This window comes from Tursiops truncatus, chromosome 3, assembly GCF_011762595.2.
Source record: "Tursiops truncatus isolate mTurTru1 chromosome 3, mTurTru1.mat.Y, whole genome shotgun sequence".
In the NCBI taxonomy this organism is placed as follows: Eukaryota; Metazoa; Chordata; class Mammalia; order Artiodactyla; family Delphinidae; genus Tursiops; species Tursiops truncatus.
Window position 1 is genome coordinate 166,207,548 of NC_047036.1, and position 20,912 is coordinate 166,228,459.

The window sequence follows — 20,912 nt, forward strand, 5'->3', positions numbered from 1 at the left end:
ATTTATTGAGCACCTACTATATGCCAAGTGCTGTTCTAGGAACTGGGGACACAGTTGTGAACCAAACAGACGAAAAGCTTTGCCCTGACACTCCAGTGGGGTAAGCAGATAATAAGCAAATAAGTTAAAAACTATGGTAAGTCAGAGAGGGCTAAGTACTGTGGAGGAGGGCTTCCCTCGTGGCGCAGTGGTTAAGAATCCGCCTGCCGATGCAGGGGACACGGGTTCGAGCCCTGGTCCGGGAAGATCCCACATGCTGCGTAGCAACTAAACACGTGCTCCACAACTACTGAGCCTGCGCTTTAGAGCCTTCGAGCCACAACTACTGAGCCCGCACACCTAGAGCTCATGCTCCACAACAAGAGAAGCCACCGCATCGAGAAGCCTGTGCAACCGCAACAAAGAGTAGCTCCCGCTCGCTGCAACTGGAGAAAGACCACACAGCAACGAAGACCCAATGCAGCCAAAAACAAACAAACAAACAAATAAATAAGTACTGTGGAGGAAAATAAAAGAAGGAAGAGAATGGTGGGGGGGGTGCGTAGGCAGGGGCAGGGGGTGTGATTTTTACATATGGAAACCAGGGGAAATCTCTCTGATAAGAAACCTTCAGGAGATAAGAGAACAACCAGGGTGTATATCTGGGGGAAGAGGGATTTGTAGAGAAAAAACAGCACGTGCAAAGGCCCTGGAGCTGAATTGCACCTGGTGGGTTCTAGGAACAGTGAGGGCAGGCCCACATGGCTGGAGTCGAGTGAGGGAGGGGGAGAGAGGGAGGAGATGAGGGCTGAGAGGTGGGCAGAGGCCAAATGCATAGGTTCTTCTGGGTCATGATGAGAACTTTCACTTTTACTCCAAGGGGAGCCATGCGTGGGAGGGCTGGGAGCAAGGGGAGGGACAGGGGTTTCCAGCATTCGCTATGAGAGTCCTGAAGGGTGACATTTCCCAGTATTGGGCCCAGAGAGGAAGTCAGTGAACAGAACAGAATGGAATGGGAAAGAACGCACAGCGCAAATGCTGACACCCCCACCCAGGCTTCTGTCCCGGTCAGCCCCAGTGGACGTGTTTAGATGCGATCTTCCACCCAACTCAACCCAACCCACCTGGCTGAGATTTGCTTGCCCCAAGCCCCACCCCGAGTCCCCAGCTGCAGCCTTCCCCCATGGCTCTGGTCCAGGTCTTCCTCACTCCTCATCCCACAGAGGTTTCCTCTAAACTAGCCCCCTCCAGACCTGCAACTCTGAAGCCAGCTAGGCATCACCCTGAGGTCCTCTGGCACTGCCTTCTCTATATCCACCCAACCCATTTCCTCGTCCTCCCTGGCACCCAGCTAAGCTACATTCCCATTCCTGTCTTGCGGTTGGATGGGACCATGTGACCAGTGGAACAAGAATGGAGGTGATGGTGCCACTTCTGGGCCTGGCCCCATGAAAACCTCTCAGGGTTTCCCTCCTCATAACTCCCTCCTTGTCCTCTGGCTGAATAGAGAACTCCAAGGGCTTCAGGGAGGATGGGGCCATGAGATGGAAAGAGCCCAAGTCCTGTAGGGACTTTGTAAAGAAGGGCTATCCTCTCAATCCCCCAGTTGACCCAAACTGGATTGTGATATAAGCTAGAAGTAAACTCTTTAAATTCACTGAAGCAATGCATTTCATTACAGCAGCTAACATTTTGCACCCGGACCTATACCACATCCTACAGGCAAGCTCAGATCCACTGAAATCAAATTAGCAAAAAAGAATGACTCCCATTAATTTAGCACTTGCTATACATTAATTGTACGTCAATCACCATTATAAGAACTTAACTTACCTTATCATGTTGAACCCTCACATAACCCTGAGATAAAGGTGCTGTCCACACACCCATTCTGTAGATAAGACAACCTGGGCAGAAATAGGTTAAGTAATTTTTTTTCTCCAAGATCACAAGGCTAGTAAGTACCTGACTTGAAATTCAAAGCAGCCCAATATATAAAGAGTTCCTAAAAATCAATAAGAAAAAAATGCCAGCAGTCCTAGAAGGAAAAAAATAATGGGCAAATGATATGAACAAATATTATTTTGCAGAGAGAAAATATAAATAGTTCTTAAACATAAGAACAGAGGCTCTACCTCACTCAGAATAAGAGAAATGTATATTGAGTCATAATGAGCTTCATTTATCACCCAAGTTGGCAAAACTCCAAAAGCTTAACAACTGTTGGCAAGGCAGTGGAGAAACCAGCATTCTCATTGCTAGAGGTAATGTAATTGGAACAATGCATATGGGAACAATCCCATACAGAGAACAATTTGGCAGGATCTACTGAAAACACAGACTCACCCGCTTTGAGCCAGCAAACCCTTCTGAGAATTTATCCCATGGATATACTTGCTCATGTATCTGGCTGCAATAATAACATTTATATGTAGCTAGATACTTTTCTAGGTTCTTGATAGTAACTCATTTATCCTTCAGAACAATGCTTCCAGATGGGTATTTATTACCTCCATTTTACAGATGAGGAAACGGAAGCACAGAGAGGTTAAGTAACATGCCCAAGGTCACACAGTAGAGGAGCCAAAAAACAGTTCATGGACAAGGTTATTCATCACAGTTAGTTTGTCAGAACAAAAGCCTGGTGCAATCCAAGTGCCCATCAATAGGGGTGATGGTAAATTAAGTGATCCCCAAACCGTGTAATGGAATACAGTTTAGAGAAACTGTCCCTGGCCACATGCCTGCGGGGTGGCCAAAAAAGAAACAGAGTAGGGATCCTGGTACCAGGCTGCCTGGGTTTGAATTTCTGACTGTCACTTTCAAGCTGGGTGCCCTGAGGCAAGTGACTTAACTTCTCTGTGCCTCGGTTTTCCCATGTGCAATATGAGGATAATGATAATATCTACCTCGTAAATTGTTATGGAGATTAAACAAGTCAGTGTATAGAAAGTGTTTCGACCAGGGATCAGCAAACTTTTTCTACAAACATCTGGATAGTAAATACCTTCACCTCAACAGGCCAGACACTCTCTTCATCAATTACTCAACTGTAGAGTTGTAACTGGAAATCAGCCATAGATAATACATAAACAAATGGACGTGGCTGTATGCCAATAAAACTTTATTTATAAAACACACTTGTGGTTCAGATTTGGCCCTCCCATTGTAGTTTGCCAGCCCCCAGTTTAGATGAATGCCTGGCACACAGTTAGCCCAGTATAAGTGGTTTGTTGAGTAAATGGACAATCTAGAATATCATGCAGTCATTTTTTAAAGAAGAATGAGAACAATCTCTATGTATTGATTTGGAAAGATTCTGAAGATGATGATTAAAGTGAGAAAAGCAGGGTATAAAGCAGTGGGTGGTATGTGCCAACTTTTGTAGTAAGAGACGAGGGTAGTTAATAAAAACCTGCATTCTTATTTGCATAAGGAAATTCTAGAAGGCTATATAGTCAAAGAAAAAAGGAGTCACTTATGGAGGAAGGTAGCACCTGGGTATCTGAAGAAGATGGCTAGAGGTTACATTTTTTTCCCTGTGCACCTTTTTATGTGTTTTGATCTTTGAATGATACACATCTATTATTTAACCAAAGAGTCAAATATTTTAAAGATTCTACCAGGCTGTCTGTCCCCCAGCACAGGGTGTCCCAACCTCAGCACTGTAGACATTGGGGCCGGATAATTCTCTGTTGTGTGCGACATTGTCGGACGTTGAGCAGGATCCCCAGGCTCTATCCACTAGATGCCAGTATCAGCTCCCAGACGTGACAACCCCAACTGTCCCAGGACATAGCCAAGGATCCCCTGGGGGCGAAACCACCCCAGTTGAGAACCACTGCCCTAACCCAAACTCCTCCAGGCTGCGCTATGCTGCCAACCTTCCCTATATCCCTCATTTTCCCTAAAAAGACTTTTTATAGAGGGTTTATCAGGTGTCAACACAGTGCTGAGAAGTATTGAAATACTACAACAGTCTTCCCCCCAAAAGGTGCCATTTTTAGCCACAGTTCACAGATGGGGAAACTGAGGCTCAGGGAGGTGAAGCCAGCAAGTGATGCTGTCAGGACTGGCTCCCAGGTCTGTCTCCTCCAAGCCACCACCATCAACCCCCACCCGAGCCCACACCTCCTATTCTAACTCTCCTACCCTCTCCCTTCCCTGCCTCTGCCAACAGCACCAGCATTTACAGGCTGGGGACCGAAGCACAGAGAGGTTAAGTAACATGCCCAAGGTCACACAGTGGGGGAACTGAAAAAAGATTCATCATCTTGGCTCCAGTGACCCCTCCCATCCTGAGTCTAATCAGCTCCCCCGTCCTGGTGGATCCTTCCCACAATGACTGTCACATTTGTCTCTTCCTCTCCACTTCCTCAGCTTTAAAGTTTCATCTCTGCCACCCGGAATTTGGGCTCCCAGAGAGAGTCAGAGTGTCTGGTCATCACTGTGGCCGCCTATGATGGTGTCATCGTCTTTCTGGGTCTCAGATCTCAGCTTGGAGACTCGCTTCAATCTGACCTCGCCCATGAATCATGCCCACCAGCCAGCCCACTCACTGCCCTGCAGCACAACTACGTGGGAACCGACCTGCTCCCACCTCAGAGCCTTTGCACTGGCAGTGCCTCCAGCCAGGAGTGTTGTTTCCTCAGACTCACATGACTCGTTCCCTCACTTTGCCCAGGTCTTTGCTCAAATGTTGCCTCCTCAGTGAGGCCTCCCAGACCTCCTACGCAAAAGTGCAACCCCACATTCCCAAGCCCCCTTCTCCAGGCCATGTACCACCTCTGACAATGTATATGTTTCCTTATTTGCCCACTGTCAGTGCCTCCCACTAGAATGTGGGCTCTTCGACAACAAGGGTTTGTGTGTGTCTTTTTCCCACTGTCTCAGCACCAAGAAGAGGCCCAGCATACATGATAATTGTTGATGAATGAACGAATGAATGAATGAATTAATTAATTAATATGCTCTTCCCACTCTCTACCCAGGGAACAGTGGAGCGAAAGCCGAGGAACTCTGAGGAGGAAATGAGAGAAACTAGGAAGCATCCTAATTCCCCCACATCTTTATGCCATTGTGTGTCCCCCACCCCATTCCACCCCCATCAGGAGCCCTCCCTTTTCTCTCTCTGCCCTTCCATATCCCACTGGTAGTTCATGGCCCGGGCTTAAATCTGTGGATGGACAGGGACTTGAAAACTTAGAGAGGCTGTTCTTGTGATACCTCCCTCCGACTTAATGTGACCACCTTTTAGCTTCCTGCTCATGGCCCCACTGTGAATGGGGCACAGGGCTGAGCTTCAAAGGGAGACAAAATGCACAGGGCAGGATGGCACAGAGCTCCCAGATGGGGAGGATCAAGGAACACCCCTGCCCAGTGCAGGGCCTGACACAGCTAGGCACCGGAACCCAGAGCAATTAGAAAACTCCTACTCACCCTTCAAAACCCAGCACAAATGTCCCCTCTTGCATCAAGCCCAACTCTCCCAGGCAATGTCTTGCCTTTGCTCCAGGGCCCCCAGCCGAGAGATTTCTTCCTCTGCCCTGGTCCTGACAACACAGGGCTGGGGGATGTCTGTCTCTCCCAGTCTGGGAGCACCTTGAGGGCCAGACCCAGGCCTGGGTCCTCGGTGTTGCCCAGCACAGAAAATCAGGACACATTAGTCCCTGCAGCTGCCCTCCTAGAGAATAATGCCACAACCCCTTGCCTTTTATCAGAAAACCAGCTACAGGGAAGATGCAGGGAAGGATAGAAGTTCATCCTTAAGTCTAACCACTTTCCCGTTAGCTGCTGTTGAAGCCTCACTGGATCTCGACTGCTCGCAAGTCTGGGCCCTGACTGGTCTGACAGCTACTTCCTTCTGTGTGGAAGCCAGGAGGCAAGGAAATGGAGGTAAATTTGGGATGGCCTGTGGCCAGAGCAGGTGGCTGGGGGTGGCAGGGGACTCTCTAGGGTTCCCCCACCGCCATTCTTTCAGGAAGCCTGCCTGGGCTAGGGGAGGGTGGGCCTCTTCCACGTGTGGCCCTATCCTCAGGAAACACCCCCAGGGACCCCCATAGGCCCACTCCCTGATCACTGACTGCCCCTCCCCCCATCCGCACAGGGCATCTCAGGTCAGAGAGGAGGCAATGCCCCAGCCTGCCCACCATCCGTCCCCAGAGAGGTCCCCCTCTAGCCCACAGCGCGTCCAGACAAGCCTTTCCTCCCAGGGTAGGGCCTGAGGGCTGGATAGCAAATGTCAGGCCTGCAGGGCAGGCAGGGCACCCCCAACCACCAGCCATCACTTTCCACCCAGAACTCAGGAGGCCAGAGGGAACCAGAGAAGGTACAACTGAAAGAGAATCCAGTCCAGTTACCTCCCCCACCCCACCGCATTCAAATAGGGATTTGAATAGATTTCCTGAGCTGGGGGCGGTCACAGTCAAATCCTCCTCCGCCTGGACCCCGGGGCCCTTGCAGAAATCCCTACAGAGAAAAAGCAGCTATTTCTAGGTTCCCAAAACCCCAGGACCCACTCTCAGGGTTCTGGACCAGGTCCTGCCTCAATGTGCCCCCTGGGATGGATGGAGTTAGGAAGACCAGAGCCCCAGGCCCATAGCACCCCACCCGCCCCATGCTGCCCCAGGCCCAGGCAGGAAGCCAAGGGGAAGATGTGAGGGGAAGGAAGGGGCCCAGCGCCTGGGAGGAGGAGACACATGTGGGGGAAGGAATCGGAGGAGGCCCCTCCCCCATAGCCAGAATCTTGGGGGGTGGGGGGGTCAAAGGAGTTGAAAACCTCAGGCACCCTATTGGCCACCCAGGGGGTTCCTAGCCCCCCTCAAGACCCCCACAGAATCCCTTTTTGGGGCTTGATCCACACTGGAGCCAGCCTGGGGCTTTGGGAGCTTTAACCCCAAGTTTGCCAGTTCTCAGCCTAGATGTGGGTTAACTGTGAGCCTATGAGCCCATTCCCGTTAACCTTGGGTGGGCCACCCCTGTATCCCCGAGTGTTACAACCCCCACATCCCCCGTACCCTCTGCCAGAACCCGCGGCGGGGGGGCATCCTCCTCTCTACACGGCTGGCCCAGAGGTGCAGAGCACCAAGCCCCTGGGTACCAGCCTGGGATGCCTCCCACCACCCACCCTGGGGCAGGTCCGTCAGTGGCCGTCTCACCTGGGACATCTGGGGACGCAGGTTGACCTCCCGCAGGTTGATGGCTTGGGGCAGCAGGTTGTTGAGCAACTGGCACAGAAGGACGCCATCCCGGAGGGCCTGCGCCAGTTCGCACACCTGGGCCCCATCCCAGGTCACGCGGTGGCTGGGCGGCAGCACCCGGCACTGGATCAGCCAGTGGGTGCACTGGCGCCACAGCTCCATGGCTGCTAGCTTCCCGGGCCGGCCTGTGCACCCTCGCGGCCTCCTTCGCCGCCCGCCCGCTTGCCTCCGCTAGCTAGCTACCACTTCCTCTTCTTTGCCTGTAACTGTCGCCCTGAGACGGGGCGGAGGGGGAGCCGTGGGAGTGTGTGTGGGGGGGCACCTGCAGCCCAGCCCCAGCCCAGCCCCTTTCAAGCAGGACCTGGCCTCTCCTTCCCCCACCAACTAGCACTGGGGCATCTGGGAGTGGGTTCAGGGTAACAAGGAGGCCTGCCGCCTTCCTCTGTGTCCAACCCAAGAGCGTACAACCTCGGAAACATACTCAAAATCCACCCTGTTCGCACCCCTCCCTCCTCCGCCTCCACCCTCATCCAGCCCCCAACCTTGGCAGCCTGGACCAGCAGCACAGTGTCCTCTGCCCCATGGCCAGGCTCCTGTCCTCACCCCCCCCACAATCTGTACTCCCCACATCAGAGGGCACCTATGAACACCTAAGTCAAGTCAGGATGCCCCCACAGCCCCCCTCGTCTGGGATAAAAGTCATCCCTGCAGCCCACAAGGGCCTGCATGAGCACTCATCACCTCCCTGCCCTACTTCTCCCACTCTCCCCCACTTTGCGCTGTTCCAGCCAAACGGGCCTCCTCAGTGTTCTTCCAACATACTAGGTAGCCCCAGAAGTTTGCCCTAGCATCCTGCCACAAGGCCTTTGCACATGCTAGTCCTCTGCCTTAGGCAATTTCACAGCCAGCTCCCTCACTTCCTGCAAATCTTAGCTCTAGATCATCTTCTCATGAAGTTTTCCCAAACCTCTCCATTTCAGATCACAGCCTTTTTTCCCACCCCATCACACCCTATCCCACTTCCCCACCTGTTATTTTATTATACTTATTTCTTTATTGTGTATTGAGAAATTTGTGTCTGGTGTTGGAACCACTCCCCCCAGCACCTGGCACATATACATGCTCCATAAATATTTGTTGAATGAAGAATGAATGAATAATTGAAAGCTCTATGGCTCTACCTCTGACATTTATCCCAAATCCGTTCGTTTATTTCCATGGCCCTGGCCACCATCATCTCTTTCTTTGGACTTTGATAGTGTCGTTCATTGGTTTAGCAAATATTTACTGTCTTTGTAGCCCTTATCATTATCTGAAATCATGCGCTCGACGAGGTCTCTCTACCCACCTCCACCCCACTAGATTGTGAGTAGTCTCCCCCCTCCGTCTCACAAGCACCCACCCACCCCACCCGCCACCCGAGCCACCCCCCGGATTTTCCTTTTTAATTATTGTAACCACTAAGGGGCGCTAGACTCCTTTCACTGGACATACCCCCTACCCTCTGACTGTATCAAAACCAGGCGGGGGGTGGGTCAAGGAAGGGATACCCCTCAGCCTGTCCTGAGACTGGAGTCTCTTCCACATTGGCAAATGGGGAAGCCCAGCCTGGAAATTCCCAGATTTACGATCCTACAGGCACCAAAACTTTCTTCCCCAACCATCCGTGGCTCTCTATGCGCCAATTTTCTCATCTGTAAAGTGAGTGACAGTAACCTTCACCGTTTAGAATTACGGTAGGGGTCAGAGATGGTGGGGCTGCAAAGATCAGAGGAAGGAAGACAGGATAGCGCTCCAGGGCTCCGGGCTTGAATCCCACCTTGACCAATCACAAGCCGTGTCAAACTTGGGCAAACTTGGGCTGAGCTGTCCCATGCCTCAGTTTCTGCATCTAGAAAATGGGGTGATGAAAACAGTACCCATCTCATTGAGAGGTCTACGTAAAAATGCAATGTGTTGAAGCTGGGCAAGCAAAGAGAACAGTCCTGGCATACAGTAAGCGCTTAATGAATGTTAGCTGCAGCTACTGCTTTCAATTCTGTTGTTATTATTATGCGCTCTCAATAAATTTGGCCAGAGCGTCCTCTGTCTGGTTCCAGATCCTTCCCTCCCCCACCTTTTTCACCCTTGTCTCCGGGCGACAGGATGGAAGCCCCCCTCCCCTCCTTCCCTCCACTTAGGAAACCACCTGAAAGTTTACCCCCCAGTCCTGCCAGAGTCTAGATCAGCTCCAACGTTCTGTTACTAGGAGAGGCTGTCGTGTTTTCCCGCATCTCTCTCCACAAAACCCGACACCCAATGGGGTTCCTTCCCGGAAACCGAGGGGGGTGGTCTGGAGGAAGCTCACCCGGTCACGTCACAGCCGCCACCACTCCCTGCCAGGCGAGAGAGCCCGTAGGGACCGCCCCGCCCCTGCCCGGAACACTGAGGGGCTTAGGAGACACCGCCTTGCCCCTTCCCAAGGGGCCAGGGATGCTTAGGACCAGCCGGAAGCCCTAAGCGGAATCGAGGGGCCTGGCTCTAAGGGGCGGAACTAAAAGAGGAGTGAGGAGATGAGTGGGCGTGGTCAGCCCGAGAAGGGCGGGGGCAAATTTAAGGGGGCGGGGTCCACTAGTAGGAACGGAGTTTCCCAAGGGGGCGTGGTCTACGGGAAGAAGGTTTTATCTGAAGGGGGCGTGGTTAGCGAAAAGAAAGTTTCTAAGGGGGCGGGGCGAGAACAAGGGGGCGGGGTGAGAGCCCGGAGGTTACGGTTGGAGAAGGGGCGGGGCCTGGAGGGGCGGGGTTTAAATGGGGGGGACCAGGTGTTGGGGCTCGGTTCCCCTCGGGCGTGGCGGGTGAAGGCTGGACTTGGCTGGGACGGGGAGGGAGGGGTCGGGAGCCGCAGAGCCTCAGGCTTCCGCCAGGCCCCAGGTTCTTGGGAGCTCCGCGGGTCCCGGCCCAGGTGAGTGAGGGGCCCCAGGCAGATCCAGGACCGGGAGATTACTGGGGCAGGGAGTTCTCTTTTCCAGGTAGGGCCACCAGCTCTCAGGGAGGATCTGGGTGTCTGTCCACGTGCGTCCGCGAACGTAAAAGGGGTCGCCTGACTGGGACGCTGTGTATCACGCGTGTCCGTGTACCTGGGCGTCCTCCTCCAAGCGTGTTTTCTGTGCAACACGGAAAGCCTCCCTGCTTCCACTTTTGCCTGAACGGTGTTTTTAAACCACAGACCAGATCGTGCCCCTCCCTCACTTCAAACCCGTCCCGTCCCGAAGCTGCCCTTCCACCCCACTGAGATGAAAATTCGAGGTCCACCAGTTCCTGCATCGTCTCTGCCTATCTTACTGCTCTCCACTTCACTCCTGGCTCACAGCATGCAGCCCCACCAGCCTCCCTGATGATGTAAGATGTAAAAAGCAAGCTCCAGGCCTTTGCACTTGCCGTATCCCCACCTGGACTGCTCTTTCTCCACATCTTTGCATCACTGTCTCCCCTCTACTGAGGTCTCAGCTCCTACGTCACCTGGTGGGAGAGAGCCTCCTGACTACCTGTTTAAGGTGGCCTGCCCCAGCCAGCCTCCTTGACATTTCCCTGTTTTATCACCTTCATTGTTCACCCTTAGATATTACCTTCTTCATTCATCCTGCGCTTATTTGTTTTGTGTCTTGCCCACCGGAAGGGCCTTGGTCTCATTCATCACTGTTTCTCCAGGGTCTAGAACAGAGCCTGGCACGCAGTAAGCATTCAACCAGTCAATGTTTGCTCAAGTTTGAGGCTCCGCGTCCACCTGTGTCCCTGTGTCTCTGTGCAGGTGGCTGCCCTCCTGCACATGTGTGTATGTGTATGTGGCCAACAGAGCATGAATAATCCCCTTCCTCCTTTCGCCAAGCTTGCCTCTCACCCACCCCCTCTCCTGACTCTGCCCTGTTCCTCTCTCTTCTGCCCAGATATCCAGAAATTATTCCAAAGGACGCAGGGCAGGTGGATGACTTAATTGGCCTGTGGCTGACCTGTGCCCCCTCTGAGCTCCCCCTGAACTAATCAGAGCCTTGTCAGCAACGCACCACCACACCCACTAAGGGGCACTTAAGACAGAGGAAGCTGGAGTCCGGGGACTCTTAAGACCAAGGCTGGGCCTGGCCCAGGTGACAAACAGGAAGTGCTCAGGCATCCAGGAGACACACCTGGCTTTCAGGTATGTGGCACCGGGAGACAGCACTCTGCTCAGCTCCCCCGCCCCTTAAGCCACCTAGGGCCAGTCTGGGAACTTCCTGACCCTTTCAGGCCCTCAGCCCAGCTGACTCAGGTCATAAGAATCCGGGTGCTATTTCCCTGCAGACCCCGCCAGGCCCAGAAGATCTTGGGGGCAGGGGAAGCAAAAAGCAAACCGCTTGCTTCCCTCCCATCCAGGGCAGTTTTTTCCACCAGACACTTGAGACACACCGGGGCCTGAGGCCTGCGCCATGATTAACATGTCCTAAAGCATCTGAGACCTAAATTTGACTGCAGTAATAAGGAAATGGATCTGCTCCAAAATATGAAAATCTGCAAATGCTTATTTGCTGACAAGTCTACAAAAATATGACCCTTTCATGTCCTTAAAAATGGCATTACATGGGGCTTCCCTGGTGGCGCAGTGGTTGCGAGTCCGCCTGCCAATGCAGGGGACGCGGGTTCATGCCCCGGTCTGGGAAGATTCCACATGCCGTGGAGCGGCTGGGCCCGTGAGCCATGGCCGCTGAGCCTGTGCATCCGGAGCCTGTGCTCCGCAACGGGAGAGGCCACAACAGTGAGAGGCCCGTGTACCGCAAAAAAAAAAAAGAAAAAGTGGCCTTACATTGGAAAGGCACCTATGGGTTAGATTTCTGTACAATCTAAGAATCTTTGAGTATGCATATAGGTGGCTGAGATGCTATGGACTTTAGTAAATTAAATTCTCCCCAGCCTACAATTTCTTTCACCCCAAGAACCACCTGGCTTGCTCCCTCAAAATCCTCCCAGTGTTCACCAACAGAGACCTTCCCGGGCCACCCTATGGAAAAATCTTAACTCCACCCCTTGAATCTTCATACCCCATCCCTGGTTTCAGTTTCTTGTTTAGGTCTCTCGGATCTATCCTATACTTCCTCATCTAGTTACTTCTTTTTCCAATCCCTGTCTTCCCTACTAGAACATCCCTAAGGACAGGAATTCTGGTCTGTTTTGTTCACTGCTAGGTCTCTAGTGCCGAGAAGGGGCATCTGGCACACAGTGGGTGCCCCATGAATGTTGGTTTGAGTGAATTTGTTAATTAAATTTCGCCAAAACGTAGCAGTATGTCATCTGCATTAAAAAACTGCATTACATTTGAAAGCAATGCAGAGGTCTTTTCCCTTTGCAAGAATCCCAGTGAAGGCATGACTCTTTCCATGAAATCACAGCCTATTCTAAATTAAAGTTACTCATAGCCAGATTTTAATCTGATATATATATATATATATATCTCAAATATAATTCAGATATAATTTATAATTAAGATATATAATCGGACTATGGGTAACATCTTTAACTTAAAGTATAAATATATAAATAGTTATACAAAAATGTTTATATATTTTAAATATAAATATTTATATATAATTATATTTATATATTTTAAATATAAATATTCTATATTAAAATATTATATAGTATACATTAAATATTTTAATATATTATATATAATTTATGTAAGGATATACTTTATATTAAAATACAATATATATTTTTATATATGCATATACAGAGAGAGTTGCATTTTAAGGTTCAATAAGATATGGGCTGCTGTCTTCAGAACCATGAGGAACATGGAAGGGCTGAGCCGGATGCTCAGGATTCAGGAGTAACTATTCCCATTTTACAGATGAGGAAGACTGGGGCCTTTTGGAAGTACAAAGCACAGCCCCTGCAGCCTCTACCCCTGAGAGCTCCATGCAGGTGCCACAGGATGGAGAGGACTTTGCTGGCCAACCCTGGTACCACGGCCCACTGTCCCGCCAGGTACCGCTGCCTCCTGCAGGACCTCAGGACCATCTGATGGGGAGTCTCACCCCTTTGACCTTTGACTTACTGGGTACTCCTGGATCCCAGATGAGGGGCTTAGGGTCAAGGTCTATCGGAAAGAGTGGCTCAAGGGCTGGGGACTGTCTTGAAGCTTCGTTGGTGTGGCATGTCACTTCTTATATTTAAATTATCACTTCCTTTGGGAAGGTGTTGAGGATGGTGTTGGGGATTGAAGAGGGTCCTAATGACCCCTCAAACCACCCCTTGGCTCTGCTTTCTCTCTCTGGATCCCAGGCCACCCGTGGCCGCCAGGGGCCCATCTCCCTCTCAATCCAAAGTTCCTCACCCTCATCTCCAACTTAGGGGTCACCTTCAGGAGCTCCAGGACCTGGGGTATCCAATCAAATCATGAGAGGCAGTGTAGCTTAGTGGTTAAAACACCACACTTTAGCACCAGACAGCCTGGGTTCAAGTCCCATCCCTACAACTCACATTGGGTGTGAACTAGGGCAAGATATTCGATATCTCTGGGCCTCAGTTTCCCCATCTGTAAAATGGGCATAATAGTACCTACCTCTTGACCTTGGTAAAGGATGAAGTGAGTTCATACATTTTACAACTAAAACAGTGCCTGGCAAATAGCAAGGGCTATACATGTGCCCATTGTGCATACTGTCCAGTCCCCAGCCCCCATCACCAGCTCCACTTTTCCCCTCTGCAATGTTGTGGCCCTCAGCCCCTGTTTTCACACCAGCCACCATGGCTGGCATAAGACTGCTTGACCATTATTTTAAAGGTTGATTTAAAGGCCACAGTCTGTTTGGAAGGACCCAGTGAATGGCTTTTCTGGAAGCCACATTTGCATAGCAAGCTCAGGGCATGTCCTTGGGTTGGAAGTTGCATAAGTCAGTGCTGGCTAGTGGCTGTAAAAAACATTCCCAAGATGTCACCAGCCAGACTTGATCAACATTTAAGGGTGTGACTTCCCTGGTGGTCCCTGGTGGTCCAGGGAAGACTCTGCACTCCCAGTGGGCAAGACTCCACACTCCCAATGCAGGGGACCCAGGTCTGATCCCCTGGTCGAGGAACTAGATCCCACACGCATGCTGCAACTAAGGGTCCACGTGCTGCAACTAAGAGTCACATACCACAGCTAAAGATCCCGCATGCCGCAACTAAGACGCGGTGCAGCCTAAATAAATATTAGAAAAAAAAAATTTAAGGGCTAGTTCATGTCACAACCTGAGGGGATGCAGAGCTCCAAAATGAGTCAGACCCAAGCCCTTTCTATCCTGTGTCTTCGCCATCCCCTAGGGCTTTGGAGACATCAACTGACAGGACAGAACCTGTAGGATTGTACAGGAGAATTTTATTGGTCAGGTCGGGACATTCCCCACAGCCCTTCTGCCCTCATACCATTGGCCAGATCTTGTCACATGACAGCTAACTGCAAGGGAGCCTGGGAAATGTAGTCCAGAGGTATGCCTATGAAAAAAGAAGAAATGGTCTGACACAATGGTATCCAGTCTCTGGGTTTTTTTGAGTGGGTGGGGAGTCATCATTAACTACTGATACAGGCTTATGCCTAAACCCCTTGCCCCTGTCCTCCATCCCCAGAAGGCTGAGGCCCTCCTCCAGCAAGATGGTGACTTCTTAGTTCGTGCATCTAAGTCCCGTGGGGGCCACCCTGTGATCTCCTGCCGTTGGCGGGGCTCAGTCCTACACTTCGAGGTGTTCCGTGTGGCCCTGCGCCCCCGGCCAGGCCGGCCCACAGCCCTCTTTCAGCTGGAGGATGAGCGTTTCCCAAGCCTGCCTGCCCTGGTTCGCAGCTATGTGACCGGCCAGCGTACACTGTCCCAGGCCACGGGAGCTGTGGCATCCAGGCCAGTGACGCGGCAAGGACCTATTCGACGCAGCTTTAGTGAAGACACCCTCCCAGACGGCCCGGCTTGGACAGAGCCACTCAGGTACCACAGGCTCCCAACCTCCCTGACGACACCCAACACCCCCCAGGGTCCTCCACCTCGGCACTGTCCACTAGTGACATTGGCGGCCAGATTATTCTTGGCTGTGGGGGGCCGTTCTGTGCATTGTAGGATGTTCAGCAGCGTCCCTGGCCTCTATCTACTAGATGCCAGTAGAATCCTCTGTACGTCATTCCCCTAGTTGTGACGACCAAAAATGTCTCCTGACATGGCCAAGTGTCCCCTGGGGGTATCAGGCACCCTGGTTGGGATCCACTGGTTCCGAATGATGGGATGTAAGGTTTTACAGGTGTTGATGGGGGCTGCTCTGCGCAGAGTAGGACAACACATCTCCCCCATCTCTGTCCCCAGGGCTAGGAAGCGGAGTGACAGTCAGCCCGCAGGCTTGGAGCATATGGGGCAGCCAACAGAAGACCACCCTGGTTCAGGTAAGGGTCTTCCAGGACAATACATAGCTCAGAGATTGCTCTGCCACTCACTACCCAAGTGAACTTTGGCAGGTGACTTAATCTCCTGGAAAAAAGAGATGGTGATGCTCTCAATGTTGTCATGGTGACGAAAAAACACAGGACTAAGGAACTTTGTAGGTGCTTAAAAATGTGGGTTTATGATGATTCCAAGAAGCCCTCTGTTCTCTAACCACGGCTGACCTCTCTAATAATTCCTCTCACATCCCGTACTCACTCTGGCCACATAGTCTTCCTTTCAGTTGCTGGAACCTTCCAAATTTGTTCCTGCCTCGGGGCCTTTGCATTTGCTTCTCACCATTGGAGAGCCCATTCCCTAATCTTTACCTGGCTGACTCCTTCTCATCTAATGTGAGTTCTTCAAAGCAGCTGATCCTGACCATCCTACATAAAGGAGGAGTCTTCCTTATACCCTGACTGCCCTGTCCACACCCCCCCCCAATTCAACATGAGCTCTCGTTGTGTGCCAGACACTCTGCTAAGTGCTGAGATATGTCAATGAACAAGAAAGACAAAGATCCCTGCTCAAGTGGAGCCAACATCCTTCTAGAGGAAGAAGGGCCATGAACAACAAAAATGAGTCAATTACGTATGCTTTGGGTTAAAAATTAAAAGCAGGACACAGTAAGGAGTATGCGAATGGTAATGAGTATTACAATTTTAAGTAGTAGTTAGGAGAGGTCCCATGGAGAAAGATTTGAAGGAGATGAAGGAGGGAACGATGTGGATAATTGGATGAGAATGACCCAGGCAGAGGGAACAGCCATTGCAAAGGTCCTGGGGCCAGAACAAGAGTTTGAACTGTTCACTGAACCAAAAGGAGGTGAGTGTAGCAGAAACACTGGGAGTGAGGGGGAAGTCACGAGAGATTGGGCTCAAACTGTGAGGGCTTCTTGGACTAATATGAGGACTTTGGCCCTTATTCAGAGCGAGCTGGGAACCGTGGGGAGGTTTTGAGCCCCTATAACAGGGTCGACTTAAATGCTTAGTAAATACAGAGTCTCCCAAAAGTCTGGGTGCAGTTTTAAGTTCCAATAACCTCAGAAGTAAATATGCCACAAACTTAACAGAAGACATCATTTGAAATTTTGATAAATTCAGTTTCTTTGATGCTTATGTAGCTTTGTGAATTTTGAATGACATTTTTCATTTTAATTTCATACAGTCAGGGCTTACCATCTTCAATCAGAGGGGCAAAAACAAAGAATTCAAACTTGCAATGTAGTATTCAAAAATTGCAAAACTACATACGTGTCAGAGAAATTTCATTTTCAAACCATTGGTAAGTGTGTAGCATCGATGTTGGTGAAGTTGTTCAATTTCAAAGCCGCACCAAGATAGGCTGGGATACCTGGTTATTGGCTGAATGAGTGGATGAACCAGGAGGTTAGTAGCCCATGAAGCCGCTGACCCCTCCCAGCTATCTTCTCTGTGTACCTCTTTCACCCCCTCTTGTATGACACCCAGGAGCTTCCACTATGCCTGCATCTGCCCTGCCTCGGACAGGTAGTGACTCCGTGTTGCTAAAGGTGCCCGTTCCCCTGGGGTCCATTGCTGACAGCCTCAGGGCCTCTGATGGGCAGCTTCATGCCAAGGCACCAACCAAGCCACCTCGAACATCCTCACTGATGTTGCCTGATGCCTCTGGATGCCCCCCAACGTACTGTGAGCTGGTGCCCCGAGTGCCCAGGGTCCAGGGAACACCTGCTGGCCACAGCTGCCCAGAGCCAGAGGCACCATGGTGGGAGGCTGAGGAGGAGGACGGATGTTTTGCAAGACCGCAGGCAGAGGTCTCTTTCTGCCCACCTGACAACCCCTTCTGCCTGCTGGGCTCCCAGAATCGGCCTCTGGAAACTGAAGTCCTGCATACTCTCCATGGCCTGTTCCTGGAGCACCATCCTGGGAGCACCGCTCTCCACCTGCTATTGGTGGATTGCCAGGTGGGTCACCTACAGAGGTTTTTCCTCCCCAGGCAGGGGCTGAAGCCAGGACAAGGGCCAACCCCACCTCACATCTGTATACTCACCCTGCTCCCTTGACTTCTCTACTCTTACCCTGGCCCCCCATCGCCAGGCGACTGGCCTCCTGGGAGTGACCAAGGCTCAGCGGGGCGCCATGGGGGTCGCCTCTGGTCTGGAACTGCTCACACTTCCCCATGGGCATCGCTTGAGGTTGGAACTGCTGGAGAGGTGAGCCAGCCACCTGGAATCCCTAGGGTCTCCAAATCTCCCCATTCACGGTCCCCTAGGGAGGTGGGGCATGGGCAATGCCACCGACTGTCCCTCCTCACCCCCGCATTGCAAACCTCCCCACTGCCCCCAGACCCTTGCCTTCCGCCTCCACAGGCTCGAGACGCTGGCACTGGCGGGGGCGCTGGCAGTGCTGGGCTGCGCAGGGCCGCTGGAGGAGCGCGCGGCCGCCCTGAGGGGCCTGGTGGAGCTGGCCCTGGCGCTGCGGCCAGGGGCGGCGGGAGACCTGCCCGGACTGGCCGCGGTCATGGGCGCCTTGCTCATGCCCCAGGTGCGTAGGAAGCGGGGATGGGGAGGAGGCCAGAGAGCAAGTGATGGGAAAAAGTGGAGAGGAGGCGGGCTCAGCTCTCTTCCTCCAGGTGTCGCGGTTGGAACGCACGTGGCGCCAGCTGCGAAGGAGCCACACCGAGGCTGCGCTGGCCTTCGAGCAGGAGCTGAAGCCACTGATGCGGGCGCTGGATGAGGGCGCCGGTGAGTAGCATCTTTCGATGAGTGGTAACTAAGCGGAATCCCAATCCGGTCCTAAGCCCCGCCCGGGTCTTAGGTCCCCGCCCCTGCTTCTCTCCTAAGCCACGCCCCCTGCCCTAGGCCCGGCCCCTGATTCACATCCAGCTCTATGCTAGGCTCTGGCCTCTGGGTCTCGTGCCAAACCCCGCCCCTTCCTTCTGTCTTAGGCTCCACCTTGGCCTTACATTCCGCCCGTTGTTTCGGTCCTAGGCTCCGCCCCTTAAGCAAGGCTCCGCCCTCCTCGCCCTAACCCCCGCCCTCTGTGCGAGTCTCGGTCGGGAACTAATCCCTAGGCCCCGCCCTCACTCTGTCCCAGGCTCCGCCCCTGCCCTAGGCCACTCCCCGGTCCTGCTCTGGGCCAGGCTCAAGCCTCTGTTTCTGACCCAGACCCCAACCATTGCTTTGTCCTAGGGTGCCTCGGCCCAATGTATGTCGCACCCCTTCACCCTAGGACCCGCCCTCTGCCCGTAGCCCAGCCCAGACCCTTCCCCCAACAGGACCCTGCGACCCGGGGGAGGTGGCGTTGCCGCACGTGGCGCCCGCGGTGCGCCTGCTGGAGGGCGAGGAACTCCCCGGGCCCCTGGACGAGAGCTGCGAGCGGCTGCTGCGCACCCTGCACCGGGCGCGTCTGCTGGCCCGGGACGCGCCCAGATTCCGCGAGGCGGCGGCTCGGCGCCTGCGAGGTGAGCGCCTCCTCTGCGCCGGGTTGCCAGAGGGTCCCGGAACACCCCTCATGCTCCAACTCGGTGCCCCCAAACCCACCGGGCCAGGGACTAGAGCCTCCCACCACGCCTCCCAGAGCCCCACCCAAACTGGGACGGCCCGGCCCCACGGGGTTCTCACCCTAACACGCGCCGCAACCTGCAGTGTAGACGGAAACACTGCCCCCAAAGGGCGGCCCAGCCCCCCAGAGCCACGCCCACAGGGCCCAACTCCCACTCTTCCACCTGGCAAGGCCCTGCGCCTAGAGGATCTCGATCCGCCACCAAGAATGCCCAGCTCCCTCCTAAATGACTCAGACCTTCAACCTGGTAGAATAGAACGGCGCCCCCGCAGAGCTCAGAGCCACACCCGTCTCCTGCCCTGGGGCAGACCAGCCTCCAGGATCCCCGACCTGGGTCGTCCCTGCCTTCACTGGTGACCTTAGCCCCCCTGTCCCTCCAACATGGGCCAACCTCCTCCCCCCCAAGTTTGTCGCGAAGGACGGCCCGGACCCCAAATCCCACCCTCGGGCGTGGCTCCATCTCCAGGCACAACCCCTCAAGTGGGTCCCCCAGGATCTCGCCCCAGGAACAGACTGCCCCGGTACACCCACCGAGCCCCTCAGCCACCCCACCCCCACTGCTGCAGACTCAGGAGCCCCCTCCCGGCTAACCCTACCCAGATGTCCAGGTAATCTCAGGCTGAGTCCCTCCGGGGTCAAAGTCCCGAGGGAACAAGGCAGTTGTGGGAGGGGCAAGGCGGTTGCCTGGGCCCTGCCCCCAGCCCCACCTGGCCCCGCCCCCAGGATTCCGGCCCCACCCGGAGCTGAGAGAGGCCCTGACCACTGGTTTCTTGAGGAGGCTGCTCTGGGGGAGCCAAGGAGCTGGGGCGCCGTGGGCCACACGTCTTGAGAAGTTCCAGCGCGTCCTCACCGTCCTGTCGCAGCGCCTGGAGCCTGACCATTGAGAGCACTGACCGCCCCCATCTTCACGCTGGGATACCAAGGCTTCCATGGAGACCAAGGAAGCCGCCCAAGCTTCCTCACACAGCCAAATGCAGTGGGGACCTGCACCCTGCCTCACAGGAGGGGACCTGGTTTGCAAGAACCCACCCTGTGCCCTAAAAAGGCACACTGATCCTGGCGGAGGGCAGCCTCCTCCCCACACTAGAAGACCCAGATGTCTGGAGGCTCTGGACGCCCTCTCCCACATGCCCCCTCGCATATCCCACAAAGGGTGAACGTGTGGCTTTTAATGTTAAAGAGAACTTGCAGATCTGTAAGAGGCCTGAGTTCAAATATGTTTTAAAAGCTGTGTGACTGGGCTTCCCTGGTGGCGCAGTGGTTGAGAGTCCGCCTGCCGATGCAGGGGACACGGGTTTGTACCCCAGTCCGGGAGGATCCCACATGCCGCGGAGCGGCAGGGCCCGTGAGCCATGGCCGTTGAGCCTGCACATCTGGAGCCTGTGCTCCACAGCGGGAGAGGCCACAACAGTGAGAGGCCCACATACCGGAAAAAAAAAAAAAAAAAAAAAAAAAAAAAAAGCTGTGTGACTTCTACTAGATCACTTGACTTCTCTGTGCTGGCCTTCAACGTAAAAGTGGGGCCGTGTACTTTCTAGGGGTTATGGTGGGGATGAAAGCTCAACGTTTGAATGAGTTCATAGGTGAAGAATGCCTGGCACACAGTAGGCGCTCAACAGGTGCTACCTGTCCTTGGTGACCTGCAGTGAACCCCAAAGGGGTGATGTCTGGCACCCTCTTCCCTACTAGAGTCAGAGACAAGCACCCAACTCCTAAGAAGGGGCAGGGTTTGTCTATGGTGTCCC

At 53.3% G+C, this 20,912-nt stretch overlaps 2 protein-coding genes across 11 annotated transcripts in view; one reads left to right on the forward strand and one right to left on the reverse strand.

The window, feature by feature from the left end:
* Positions 1 to 7,413, reverse strand: part of VAV1 (vav guanine nucleotide exchange factor 1) — a 51,010-nt gene extending 43,597 nt beyond the window's left edge. Inside the window, exon 1 of one of the 3 annotated variants that reach the window (XM_033854520.2) lies at positions 7,137 to 7,413. In XM_033854520.2, coding sequence (XP_033710411.1) covers positions 7,137 to 7,340 — 204 coding nt within the window. In that variant the 5' untranslated portion in view covers positions 7,341 to 7,413. The remainder of the gene's footprint in view (positions 1 to 7,136) is intronic. The other 2 variants (XM_033854521.2, XM_033854519.2) reach the window with 2 other exon arrangements.
* A 2,573-nt stretch (positions 7,414 to 9,986) lies between these two features.
* SH2D3A (SH2 domain containing 3A) lies at positions 9,987 to 20,366 on the forward strand. Of its 8 annotated transcripts, none has more exons than XM_033854527.2 (12): positions 9,987 to 10,119; positions 11,102 to 11,349; positions 13,036 to 13,172; positions 14,793 to 15,142; positions 15,512 to 15,588; positions 17,095 to 17,567; positions 17,701 to 17,816; positions 17,973 to 18,147; positions 18,236 to 18,347; positions 18,881 to 19,066; positions 19,634 to 19,775; positions 19,946 to 20,189. In XM_033854527.2, the coding sequence occupies exons 3-12, from the start codon at positions 13,104 to 13,106 to the stop codon at positions 20,049 to 20,051; spliced, it is 1,806 nt and encodes a 601-aa protein (XP_033710418.1). In that variant the 5' UTR covers positions 9,987 to 10,119; positions 11,102 to 11,349; positions 13,036 to 13,103; the 3' UTR covers positions 20,052 to 20,189. The 8 variants fall into 8 exon arrangements, with proteins under 8 accessions (XP_033710418.1, XP_033710417.1, XP_033710413.1 ...); XM_033854526.2 differs by having other exon boundaries at positions 19,891 to 20,136; XM_033854522.2 differs by lacking the exon at positions 19,634 to 19,775 and having other exon boundaries at positions 19,946 to 20,366.
* Positions 20,367 to 20,912: the final 546 nt, after the last annotated feature.

Excerpts from the sequence above, each read along its gene's own strand:
- SH2D3A (XM_033854522.2), top strand. The coding sequence starts at position 13,104 with ATGCAGGTGCCACAGGATGGAGAGGACTTTGCTGGCCAACCCTGGTAC. Across the intron at positions 17,817-17,972 it reads AGGTTGGAACTGCTGGAGAG|GCTCGAGACGCTGGCACTGG; the intron begins GTGAGCCAGCCA and ends CCGCCTCCACAG. Across the intron at positions 18,348-18,880 it reads GGCGCTGGATGAGGGCGCCG|GACCCTGCGACCCGGGGGAG; the intron begins GTGAGTAGCATC and ends TTCCCCCAACAG.